The 13,158-nt window shown below is 48.9% G+C and overlaps 1 protein-coding gene across 3 annotated transcripts in view; it reads left to right on the top strand.

Annotated features, from left to right (window-relative positions):
- Positions 1-13,158, top strand: part of KSR2 (kinase suppressor of ras 2) — a 438,490-nt gene that overhangs the window by 244,116 nt on the left and 181,216 nt on the right. For all 3 annotated transcript variants that reach the window (XM_027566717.1, XM_027566715.1, XM_027566716.1), the window contains exon 5: positions 8,681-8,865. In XM_027566717.1, coding sequence (XP_027422518.1) covers positions 8,681-8,865 — 185 coding nt within the window. The remainder of the gene's footprint in view (positions 1-8,680; positions 8,866-13,158) is intronic.

Here is a 13,158-nt window from a genome sequence, read left to right as displayed (position 1 = left end):
GCGTGTCTACCTAAGACTGGGGGTCCGTATGACACACCAGCTTAGCACACATCTTGTGTCTCTTCCTGTTTCCCTCCTCGACTGAATTGGCCAGCACGTCCTGGGAGAGCTGAGTCCCAAATGCCTCCTCTCCCTCTTCCTCCATGACCCAGACCTTGGTCCACGGCGTGCTCATCTTTTGCCTGGGTGCCTTCTGCAGCCTCCAGTTCAGATTCCCTCATCCCATTCTTGCTTCCATCCAGTCAGCTTTCTACACACCAGGGAGAGCGATCTAAGAACAGAATCAGATTTCATCATCTTCCTTCTTAAACCTCTCCAACAGGTTCCCATCACTTTCACAATCTCCTTTGAGTGGCCCCCTGCCTCTTTTCTCCTCTCTTGCTGTGAGTTGACCTGCCCTGGCCTTGATCTTTCCTCATGGCCTGGTCTCCTCTCCCTTCAGATCTCTGCAAGTCTGGCTTTCCTTGACATGCAAGTCTCGGCCTAAAGGCCGTGTCCCCAGAGAGACCCTGCCACAGAGCCACTACATCACCTGATTTTTGTTCTCCCTGTAGCTCTTATTATTAACCAGTATTTCCTTATCATTTCATGTATTTGTCTGTATCCCCCACCAGGATACCAACCCAGGGAAACCATGGCTCTTGCGTCTGCCTCCTTCATTGTTGGAGTCTAGCACCTCCTTGTCCTAAGAATATTTATTGGGAGGGGGGCTTCAGGATGGGGAACACGTGTATACCCGTGGCGGATTCATGTTGATGTATGGCAAAACCAATACAATATTGTAAAGTAATTAGCCTCCAATTAAAATAAATAAATTTAAATTAAAAAAAACTTTAAAAAAGAATATTTATTGGATTCATGTTTTTCACTAATATATCTTTTAACGACACAAATGAGGTCATACTATATACACTGTTTTTTCCTCTTCCTTCCTTCACTTTGTAATAAGTGGTATTCTCACTATCCAGATTCTTTTAAACACCTACACAGCTCCATCAAACGGAGTTACCATTTCATACCATTTAATGGATCAGCCCCCTATGATACATATCTCTGCTGTCTCCATCCTTTTGCGAAGCAAAGTTAATTTTACTATAGGAGAGGGAGGGGGAAAATCAGAGAGAAGAGAGGGGGTGGGATGATGAAGATGCTCTAATAGCAGAACAGTGATCACCTCACCCTGTCTGGCCGGGAACAGGGTGCCTTAGAGCAGCAAAGTCCAAAAGAAGTTTCAGTGATGCTGGAAGTGCTGTGTCCCAAATAGCAGCCACTAGCTGCAGGTGACTTCGGGGCATTTGAATTGTGGCAACTTGAGACCGATGAACAGAATTGTAAATTTTATCTTACTGAATTTTTAAAGCTTCATAGCCACTTGTGGCTGTGGTTACTGTATAGGATGGCATAGGTTTAGGCATCCACTCAGGGGTGTGGCCAATGCCTGACCCTGGATGAGTCAGGCCACCGTGGCTGAGCTACAAGGAGAGAAGGGAATAAGAAGGCGGAGTGTTTATTATTTAGCTGCAGAAGGTCAAGAGATGCTGTCACTTGAGGGAAAATAAATCCCAAGCTGGCTCTGGTTCTTTTTAGGATTTTTTCATGATTAACATCTTTGGGCAGGGAGCCTAGAACAGGGACTGGAAAACTTTTTCGGTAAAGGGCAAGAAAGGAAATAGTTTCTTTCCGCTTTGTGGGCCATACAGTGTGTGCTGCAACTTAACTCCCCCGTTGTCAAGCTAAAGAATTCACAGACAGTGTGTTATGAATGGGCATGGCTGATAAAACGTTATTTACAAGAACCGCCTAGGAGGTGCATTTGGTCCAGAGTTGGTCCAGAGTTTGTCAGCCCCAGGACTAGAAGAATCTGGCTGGATCTACCCAGCTCAAACCAGCAGGCAGCCTCCCAGAGAACAAGAGGAGAACAATGCCCCAGGCATAACTCAGGGTTTCTTACATTTTGTACACCCAGCCAGGGTAGGAGGTAGCTACTGGGATGACCTACTTCCAGTGAAAGACGATTTCTGGCGGGTTACACCTGAGTTTGAGATTCCTGCTCTGCTTTGGTGGGGTACCCACAGCCACAAAGCAGGTGTGGGACAGACTCCTGCTTTCTGGCCAGGTCTACACTGGTGTGGAAGTGGTATGCAAGGTGGGGCTGCTGAGGACAAACTGGGCTCACATTTCCTTTTTTATGTCCTGTGGTGTCCAATGCAGTGCCTTACACTTAGAGTGTGCTTGGGCAACCTGTGCTGAATTTGAAACCAAGTGCCACATCAACTCTGTGAGCTTCAGTTTCCCCATCTGTAAAATGGGAATGACTGTAGCACCTTCCCCACAAGGCAGTGGGGAGGACCGCAAGAATTACTGCCTGTGTAGGGTTGGTGTCTGGAATGCAGTGAGTACTCGGGCACGACAGAGATGCACATGCTGGGTTGTTGATGGCAACCCAGCGTCAGATGGTTCTGGAGGGATCAGAGCTGCTCATCCTCGAGTTCAGTCTTTAAGGGTGTGCAGGGAGTAGATGAGAGAGGGTTCTAGGAGAGTAAAGGCACAGGGAAGCTGAGGTAGCGCTCACTGGCAGTAAGAGGTAACAAGGAAAACAGAGTTGAGGTCACGTGCCTTCGTGAGGTAGGAAATTGACGGGAAACAATACAGATCCATACCAAGAGGATGGTGCCAGGCCTCACACCTTTCAGATCCCTCTAATCTCCAGTGGTAATTTGCACACTTGGACGATAGACCTCAGCAGAAAGGCTCAGAACAAGGAAGCAACTAGCCCATGACCACAAAGCTAACACGAGGGGAGCAGGACCTCCAACCAGGCTACTTGACTTCCAGGCCTTGGGAAGCACATTACCGTGTTGTCTGCTGTCTTTATCCACAGAAAACCACAGGATATTGAGTACAGTTCCCTGTGCTATAGAGTAGGACCTTGTTGTTTATCCATCCTACAAAATACACCATTTTAAAGTGTACAATTCAATGGCATTAAGTGTATTCTCAGTCTTGTGCAACTATCGCCACTATCCAGTTCTAGAATTTCCCATCAGCTCAAATGGAAACCCCAGACCCATTAAACAGTCATTTCCCTTTACCCTTCTGACCTCAGTCCCAGGCGACCACTAATTTGCTTTCTGTCTCTATAGGCTTTCCTATTCTGAATATTTCATATAAATGGAATCATCATATGTGTGTGGCCTTTGCATGTGTTTTTTTCACTTAGTTCAAGTTTTTGAGGTTCATCTACATTGTAGCATGACTCAGCATTTCATAATACTGAGTAATAGTCCATTGTCTGGATAGACCACAATTGGTTTATCCATTCACCTGTCGATGGACATTTGAGTTGTTTCCACCTTTTGACCACTGTGAATGACGCTGCTATAAACATTGCGCACAGTTTTTGTTTGAACACCTGTTTTCAATTCTGTTGGGAACATATCTAGGAATAGAATTGCTGGGTCAGTAATTCTACGTTTACTTGTTGAGGAATCGTCAAACTGTCTTCCACTGTGGCCGCACCATTTTACATTCCCACCGGCAGTGCACACAGGTTCCAGTTTCTCCACATCCTCACCAACACTCACTGTTTTATGATTTCTTGATTATGGCCATCTTAGTGGGTGTGAAGTGGCATCTCATGGTGGCTTTGATTTGCATTTCCCTAATGGCACCCCACTCCAGTACTCTTGCCTGGAAAATCCCATGGATGGAGGAGCCTGGTGGGCTGCAGTGCATGGGGTCGCAAAGAGTCAGACATGACTGAGCAACTTCACTTTCACTTTTCACTTTCATGCATTGGAGAAGGAAATGGCAACCCACTCCAGTGTTCTTGCCTGGAGAATCCCAGGGACAGGGGAGCCTGGTGGGCTGCCGTCTATGGGGTCGCACAGAGTCGGACACGACTGAAGCGACTTAGCAGCAGCAGCAATGACTAAATAATGCTGGACATCTTTTCACGTGCTTGTCAGTCATTTGTGTACCTTCTTTGGAGAAATGTCAGCTCAAATCTTTTAATCTTTCACTTTTTAATTGGGTTGTCTTTTTTACTGTTGCCTAAAAGACTTTTTTGTAAGGCATAACTTCCACTCAGAAGTAAAATGCACTATTTTTGTGGACAATTTGACGAATTTTATTTATCAGTACCACCCAATCAATACAGAGGACACATCCAGCACCGAGAAGGATTACTGGTTCCATTTCTAGTCAATAACCTCCCCCCCAAAAATCACTCTTCTGGCCTCTCTCACTATGGATCAGTCTTGCTGGTTCTTGGACTTGATGTAAATGGAATCATGAGGGACTCAGACAGCGTATGCTCTTCTGTGGCTGGCTTTTTTGGCCCAGCACTGTATCTTTGAGACTCAGCCATATTGTAGAATAGCAGTGGTTTCCTCTTTTTCATTGTCATGCAGTTACAGTCAAATATTTGAGTATACTATGATATATTTATCCATTCTATTATTGATGGCCATTGAGAGTGTTCCTAGTGTTTGCCCATATGAACAATGTTGGCATGAACATTCTTACATGGGTCATTCTGTGGACACGGGCAGTCATTTTGGTTAAGGACACAATACCCTGGGGTGAAATGATTGGATCAGAGTATTTGTTCAGTTTCAGTAGATACTGTCAAATTGTTTTCCTAGATGGTTGTACCAATTCACAGTCTCACCAGGATTTTATGGGAATTCTGGTTGCTCTGTATTGACATTTGGTGCTGTCAGCTCCATTAGCCACTCTGGTGAGACCTGTACGAAAATTTACTTGACATTTTTTTTTTTTTAACCAATGTCTCTATCTCCATCTCCTTTCTTCTTCCTCATCTGCTTCTTCCTCTTTTTCTCTTTATTTTCCTTTTTCTTCTTTCCCTTCCTCTTCTTCTTTTAATTCTTTTTATTATATTTTACATAAGGCTGTATACTGGAAATTAACTGCATGAAATTATAGATTTAGTGTACAAAATCAATATTTCAAATTTTAACTATTAAAATACAAACATGATTCTGTGTCTCATCTGAAAGTATTGCCTGTTCCTCCACACCCGGGCAAATGCAACTTATGCTGTTTGACTCATTGGTGCCTCTGCTTTTGCCAAGGGCCCTGTTGATACTTGCCCTGCTCCAGGCATGCTTAAGCCAGAAATGAGGGTTGTTGCCTGTGGCCAAGGAACAGAGTGGATTCTCAATAAACACTCTCCCAGCCTTAGGCTTTTCCAAATCCTCCCCTTCCTCTGAGCAGCTGCGTCCAGGGTCCCTAAGTACAGCCACCCCAACTTTCACCCCTTCTCATCTACGAACTGGTGTTATTCTTTGCTGTTTGAAAAGGGTCTTTCCTGGAGGTCACCCTTTGGCTAATTAGATGAGGCCCACTGCAAAAGATTTAAATGGCCCAATTTGAGAAGGAGGAGCAACTCACACAGCCCCGGGTTAGACCAGCGGGCATTTTTCCTGTTTGGGGAAATGGCTCCTGGATTAGCCCCCTACCGCCCAGGGTGGTGTGTGAGAACGCGTGTTTTCGCCTGTCCTCCTGCCATGCCCGCCGAGAGGAGCTTGTCTGTCCCCAACCCTGTCATTTCCTCCCAGTCGACAGGGCCAGATGCTCCAGACCCCGTTAATGAGATGCTGAGGGATTTGGCCATTGAAGGCTTTCGAGTTCAAGGGGACATAACCCCACCCCTGACGCAGCTGAGGGGCTGTGAGCCGGCAGCTCAGCTTAACTCAAGATCCAGCAGACTTTAGGGAGAGGAAATGGTACAAAGCCCAACCATCAGTTTGCGACTTCCCCCGGCAACCTTTGTGATGAAAGCTCTAAGAGGCAGGTTGGCAAATGGACATTCATCATGAGCCTTCTGAGTGCAGAGCTGTCTGCCAGACCCAGGCAGAGGTGGCCGAGGCTGGCAAAAGAAATAAGGTGCATCTCCATCCTCTAGGAGCCCATAGTTGAGAAGTAACTGGGAAGATGTTAATAAACAGTCCTCCTGACTCACAGATCAGATCTGGGCCACAGTCCTTTAGAATTCTCACGAGGTGGCGGATGTTGGTTCCCAGCCTGAGTTGGGGCACATGGACTTGGATGGGAGTCTGTGGACCTGGCTCTGCCACTGTGGGGCGCCTGCTTTGTGTCTGCATGGACATCCAGCTTAACCTGGTCATAGTTGCATTAATAGCAGGTATATGCAGATGACACCAACCTTATGGCAGAAAATGAAGAGGAACTAAAAAGCCGCTTGATGAAAGTGAAAGAGGAGAGTGAAAAAGCTGGCTTAAAGCTCAATATTCAGAAAACGAAGATCATGGCATCACTTCATGGGAAATAGATGGGGAAACAGTGGAAACAGTGTCAGACTTTATTTTTTTGGGCTCCAAAATCACTGCAGATGGTGACTGCAGCCATGAAATTAAAAGACGCTTACTCCTTGGAAGAAAAGTTATGACCAACCTAGAGAGAGTATTCAAAAGCAGAGACAATTACTTTGCCAACAAAAGTCCGTCTAGTCAAGACTGTGGTTTTTCCAGTGGTCATGTATGGATGTGAGAGTTGGACTGTGAAGAATGCTGAGCGCCGAAGAATTGATGCTTTTGAACTGTGGTGTTGGAGAAGACTCTTGAGAGTCCCTTGGACTGCAAGGAGATCCACCCAGTCCATTCTGAAGGAGATCAGCCCTGGGATTTCTTTGGAAGGAATGATGCTAAAGCTGAAACTCCAACTTTGGCCACCTCATGCGAAGGGTTGACTCATTGGAAAGGACTCCGATGCTGGGAGGGATTGGGGGCAGGAGGAGAAGGGAACGACAGAGGATGAGATGGCTGGATGGCATCATGGACTCGATGGACGTGAGTCTGAGTGAACTCCGGGAGTTGGTGATGGACAGGGAGGCCTGGTGTGCTGCAATTCATGGGGTTGCAAAGAATCGTACACGACTGAGTGACTGAACTGAACTGAACTGAACCTGAACCCTCATTCTGTGCTGCGTCCCGTGTCATGCATGTGATCTCATAGAAGTATTCGTATCACGATTTCCTTCTTAGATAGGTGCTATTATTTACCCCCATGGTCCAGGAGAGGAAACTGAGGCACAGAAAGGTGGGATCTCTTTCCTGAGGTTACAATCAGGACCTGAGCGCCAGTCCTCCCCCCGACCCCAAAGCCTGTGTGAATTTGACTCCTACTCCCTCTGTGCAGACGCCTTTTTGAACCTTCACAGCTGGACGCTCATGTGGAATGAAATGCCGCGCCCTATCCCTCTCACGGGGGGCGGGGGGGGGGGGGCGGGGTTGGTGAGCCAGCCAACGCCGCCTGCCATTCTAACAAGAGGCCTTGCTGCTGACCCCTGGAGAGATAATAAGCAAGGCTGCCAGCGCAGGTGCTGCAAGGGGGCGACTCGGCAGGCACTGCTAGAACTCCTTAAAGCTGAGGAGCAGCAGACCTCCTGGAGAGGGTGACTTCTAGGCTGCCCGTGTCGGAGGCCTCCAGTTTTAAAATTAACACTCTCCCGCCCTCTGTCCAGAGCTGTGAAAATCTGCAAGGGGGTTTGCTTTGACCACAGGGGGGCGCCCAACTCCTTGCCACACCTGAACAGGGCACTGGGGTGGGGGGAGGTGAGGGGGAGAGAAGTGAGGGTAATTTGGGGTGCAGTTTTAAACCAAACTCTCTTCAGCTGATCACATGAGCTCCTGGGGAAGGGCAGAAACATTTCAAAACCAGCCCAAGAGGGACCTTCTATTCAGCTGGGGCTGAGCTAGGGGCTGAGAGTTCCAACAACAGTAATGACGGGGTCTCACCCTCCAAAGAGCCCACAGTCAGGAGAATTCAAACGCCGTCTGCTAAGTGTCCATCCAGAGCAATCATTTAACAAGCATTTCATGAGCACCGACTGTGTGTCAGGCTCTGTGATGGTTGCCAAAGACAGAAAAACAAAAACAGTACAAAATCATTGCCCTCAAAGATCCGCAGTCCACGTGGGAGAGAGAGTGTGTGTGTGCATGTGTATGCACGGGCAAGCTTAGTTGTATCCAACTCTTTGTGACCCCATGAACTGTAGCCTACCAGGCTCCTCTGTTCATGGGATTTCCCAGGCAAGAAAGCTGGAATGGTTGCCATTTCCTAATCCAGGGAATATTCCCCACCCAGGGATTGAACCTGTGTCTCTTACATTGGCAAGCAGACTCTTTAGCACCGTGCCACCTGGGAAGCCTACAGGAATAAGTCTGGAAAAAATAGGGAAGTGCAGACACAGAGATACATAGAGAATACTTTACAAGGGTGGAGGAGGAGCACCAACTGAAACTAGGAGGAAATGGGGAGTATCAGGGAAGGCTTCCTGGAGGAAGAACACTCGACCCTGGCTGGGATGCACTACCGGTGCCAGGGAAGGCTTCTTGGAGGAGAGGACATGAGAGCCAGAGTTATAAACGACATGTGGGGGTCAACCAGGCAAAGAAGGAGTGGGTCTTTCAGACGATGGGAACAGTGTAAGCCAGGGACTGGAGGTGAGGAACCGCACAGAATATAGTGCGGGGAGCCTCGGGAGGGAAAGCGGAAGAGGGTGGCAAGGCCAGGTGGAGATGGGGGGGGAGGGGGGGGTCGGTGCCGAGTGCTATGGTAAGGAGATAGGGCCTCCGGCTGTCTTTGTGTGTGCGTAGGGATACATTCCCCTCTTCTCTTTCTGTCTCCTTTTCAGAGCCAAGAAGAAAAGCAAGCCCTTGAACCTCAAGATCCACAGCAGCGTGGGCAGCTGTGAGAACATCCCCTCCCAGCAGCGCTCCCCGCTGCTGTCCGAGCGCTCCCTCCGCTCCTTCTTCGTGGGACATGCGCCCTTCCTGCCCTCCACCCCTCCCGTCCACTCCGAGGCCAATTTCTCCGCAAGTAAGTCCTCTGCACCCGTACCCGGGTGGCTGCACCTGCTGCTCTCCGCTCCCGGGGCGCGCCCTCTGCTTTTCCTTCGGTGAAAATACGCCTCATCCGCGCTCCGCCAGGCACCACCCGCTGCGCCACGCAACGCCCCTGCGGATGGTTTCGGAGAAAAGGGGGTGGAATAGGGCGGCCCTGGGCCGTGTGCTGCTAAGTGTCACTGGGCCCGTGTGCCTGCGGGTGTGTAGGCATGACAGCGAGAAGCAAGCTTGCAGGACGTTACAGGAAACAGCAGTCCTTTCTTTCCTGTGCTTCTCAGCTGCCCAGTCACAGGATTCTCCCTGGACACCATGGGCTAAGGCGTCTCTGATTTAATTTTGTAATTTTCTCCCCCACACCGGTGGATGCGTGTAACCTTTACATCTCCATGATGGATTTTCGTTCACACTGGGCTGAGCGGGGCCCGGGGTGGCTTACATTCTGCTGTCATGAGTTTTGCGGCAAAGTGGTTATTCCTAGGGGCAGAAATGGAACTTTCTGGTGATCAAGGATGAAGTCTCAGAAGGCGTTTAATCTTTTCTGCCCAGAGGCCCGTTTTGCTGAGCAGGCGCAGATGTGGTCAGAGGGGAGCCCCTGAAAAAAGCTCAACCAGTCCTCCAGCCAAGACAATAACTTTATTGCTTGGGAACTTGGGAAGAGGAGGGGGTGCTAGAATGTGGAGAAATAACCCCTTGCCCTTAATACAGCCAGACTGTGTCCACGTGTTGCTACTCTGATAAGTGATAAATGATGCTCACTGAGTAACTAGTATGTGCTAATCAGACACATGTGTGATGTCATTTAGTTCTTGCAACAATCAGTGGTACACATGGATTATTCCCATTGTATAGATGAGGAAATTGAGGCCCAGAGACATCAAAGAATTGCCTAAAGTCACACAGCTATGTAGTTGAGTCAGGATTTGAATCTGATTCCTTCTAACTCCAGAGTATACCAGTTTAACCATCATGCCTGATTTTGTAACCAAGTTCCTCAGATACCCAGCAGGACATCTTTCTCTAAATGTGGGATTCTGTTCTTTATCTTTACATAAAGGTTTTTAAAACTCTTTTTAGGGAGCCCATGGACCTGTTAAGGATTGGATGCAATCTGTTAGTTCTCTCCCTGGAAAACTGCAGATGGAATGTCCAACACAGATGTCTGGAGTCAGGATTGTCAGGTTGAGAAGCTCTGCCTTTCCCCGGCTGGATGGCCCGAGCAGAACAGTGAACTCAGTTTACAGTCCACACATGTGTCTCCTGCGTCCACTGCAGGACTCAGTGGAGGGCCTGGTGCCAGAAGAGACTTGTGTGGACGTCAGGAGAGGCTCCAGAGCCTGGCTTGTCTCGGTGCCCGAGGCTACAGGCCCTGAAGCAAGCAAACTAACATAGTGCTCCCGACACACGTCGACGCCAGAAAGCCAGTTTATCCATTTGTCAAGAGAAATCACTGTCAGAGGGATTAGAGACACTCCATGATGGTGGGTGGGCCTGAGGTGAGCCTGGTCAAGGGAAAGGGGTGATGACATTTGCGGTGAGTATTGGCAGCCGACTGGGGCAGGGCGCCATGGCTCTGGAGGGGGCTGCCTGGGTTCCAGCCCCAGCTCTGTTATTTCTGAGCAGTGTGCTGACCTCCAGCAAGTTAAGAGCCTCTCTGAGCCTCAGTTTCCATAATCTGTGAAATGGGAAAACAATAGCTTCACGTCACACATGTTTGTGAGGACTGGATGAGCTCATATTTGTCAAATTGCCTGCACAGTACTTGGCACACAGTAAGCGCCTCATAATGGCAGTTGCTATTCTGATGTTTGTTGTCTCCTTCTCCTAGAGTCATTTCCATCCTCTGGCTCCATGATTAATTTTGAGGCTGTAGCTAAATGCCTTTCAGGTCACCCCAGCACCCCCAACCCAACTCCCTTTTGGCCCTAAGAGTGCCTGGAATTTACCTTGGCGTGATGCTGCGCACTGCATCTGGCAGCCATCTGTCTTCAGGCATCGCCGTCATATGTGAGAGTGTCAGCATGGCTGCCTCAAAGGGTTTGACCATAGCTCTGGACTTTAATTCCAGCCAGAGGAGAAATATCTCGATCTTACCTTAAAAAAAAAAAAAAACAACAGCCGTCAGACTTGCACGTTCAGACCCCTGCTTCTGCCCCAGAGTTTTGCAAGGATTCACCGTAGTTTCCCATTTTCATCCTGCCCTCATCTCCATCTGGAGGAGACGCTTCCCTGCCTGCCCGTGGGCAGGAGCGGAGTCATTCTGAATTAAAATCAGCTCCCGATACTATGAGGCCCTAGAAGCACAATTTTCTCTCAGGACAGTCCTGGTCCTTGTATGCAGAGAGGCCCCTCCCTGATCTCCCAGGAAGGAGAAAGCTAGCATTTGAGTCTCAGGGAGAGAGCAAGTGTGTAACCCAAGTATTAGCTGGACTCCCGTGGACCAGTCGTATTTTCAGTGATCCTAACAAACAACAGAAGCAGAGGCAGCCTGGTGGAGGAGGCTCCAGATCAGGAAATGAGAAGCTCTCCACTGGATCTTGGTGTTGTCACCAGTGGCCCTGTGACCTTTGTCCTCGCTGGGCATGTCAGTGGCATTGTCACAGTTCAGATGCATTGCACTCTTTGCGGGCGGATATCATTATTCCCATGTTACAGATCAGGAAACTGAGGCTCTGAAAGGCGAGTGATCTTGACCACATTATAGGTATTGAATTCAAACGCAAACTCTAACCTGCATCCCGTCTTCCTTTCTCTCTCTGGGTCTCAGTTTCCCCAACTGTGCAATAAAAGACTCCATGCAGGTCCATTCCGGAGCTCAGGAACTCTAAGGCTAACCCAGGGAGTATGCAGAGCGGCTTTTCTAGGCAGATATTTTGACGCACTCAGAATGCCAGTCTGGGAGTCTCTGGGTCAGGGCTACGGGGAGCACACAGCTGCGGGCACCGGCTCCCCCATACTACTGACAGTCCTGTTCTCACGCCACTCTGAGTTCTAGAGGAGAACTTCCGGCCTCTGGGCCCCAGTGCCAGCCTTCCTCCCCTGACCCGGCTGAGGAAACCTCTGAGGCAGTGTCCCTGCCAGGCTGAGTCCGTCCTCCCGTTTGTCACTGTCAGCTCTGGCTGTGGCTGTGCTGAGAAGGGCGGAGATCCTATGTCCTGTTATCCCCGATGGTAATGCCGGGAGTCAGCATTAGGAAGATTCTGGCTGCAGAGTGGCCGGGCCTTGGACCCGGGGTGCCTAGCCACCTCGAATGAGCTGCAAGAAGGACTTAACCTCCTTGGGGCTGGCCCTGCTTCCCTGGTCTGGGGATGACAGGCAGGGGAAGGGAGGAGAGTAGAAGGAGTCTTGGCTCCTGAGGAATCCATCTCTAAGATTAGCCATGGACAAAACACCAGATATCAGACTCTACTGCTCAGCATGGAGGATGCTGACCCAGGAGTGAACCTGCTTCTCAGAGGAGAGAACCATCACTTACCTCTCCATCCTTGCTGTATTTATTTACTCCGTGCTGCGTTCATGCATGCCACATTGCCCTGTATTGTCTCATTGGATGCCTTCCACCCATGGACCATTTTTGGACCAATAAGCTGTGTGTCTGTGCCACCTTGGAGGGCATCTCTGACCCCCAGCTGACTCAGTTCAGGTAGCCTCTATGATCCCTATAAAGGAGCTTCTTCAGAATGAAAAAAAAATAAATTGCTGCCTACATGGGAACAGTAACTATTCATCACCATTCGATACCGGATGGTGGAAGTGATTTGGGGATTATAGCAACCAAGTGGTGGCTGACGTATCATTGGGCACATCACTGAACCCCGTGGGTCTAGTTCTACCCAGCAAAGATGGTAGTGAGGGTAAAATGAGGAAATCGTGTGAATTTCCTAGCATGGGGGCCAGAACTTAAAGCATTAAGTCTCAATGAAGGGTCGCTTGGGGAGCTCTTGCTGTACATTAGGTGATGGAATAGCTTGTAACAATGAGGAAAATGCCGATAATAATAGCAGTCGGCATTTATTGTGTGTTGACAATGTCCCAAGCTTCATCAATTCAGGCAAAGCAATTTATTTGTGTTGTTTTGTTTAAGCTTCATAGTCCTCCATTGGGTAGGTACTCTTCAGTTCAGTTCAATTCAGTCGCTCAGTCATGTCTGACTCTTTGCGACCATGGACTACAGCGCACCAGGCTTCCTATTATGATGCCCATTTTACAGATGAAGAAGCTGGGGCTGAGATTTAAGTCATTGCCCCAAGGTCACAGGCCAGGAATGGGA

The sequence above is a fragment of the Bos indicus x Bos taurus genome, chromosome 17 (genome assembly GCF_003369695.1).
Source record: "Bos indicus x Bos taurus breed Angus x Brahman F1 hybrid chromosome 17, Bos_hybrid_MaternalHap_v2.0, whole genome shotgun sequence".
NCBI lineage: Eukaryota > Metazoa > Chordata > Mammalia > Artiodactyla > Bovidae > Bos > Bos indicus x Bos taurus.
This window is presented reverse-complemented; position numbering and strand designations above follow the sequence as displayed.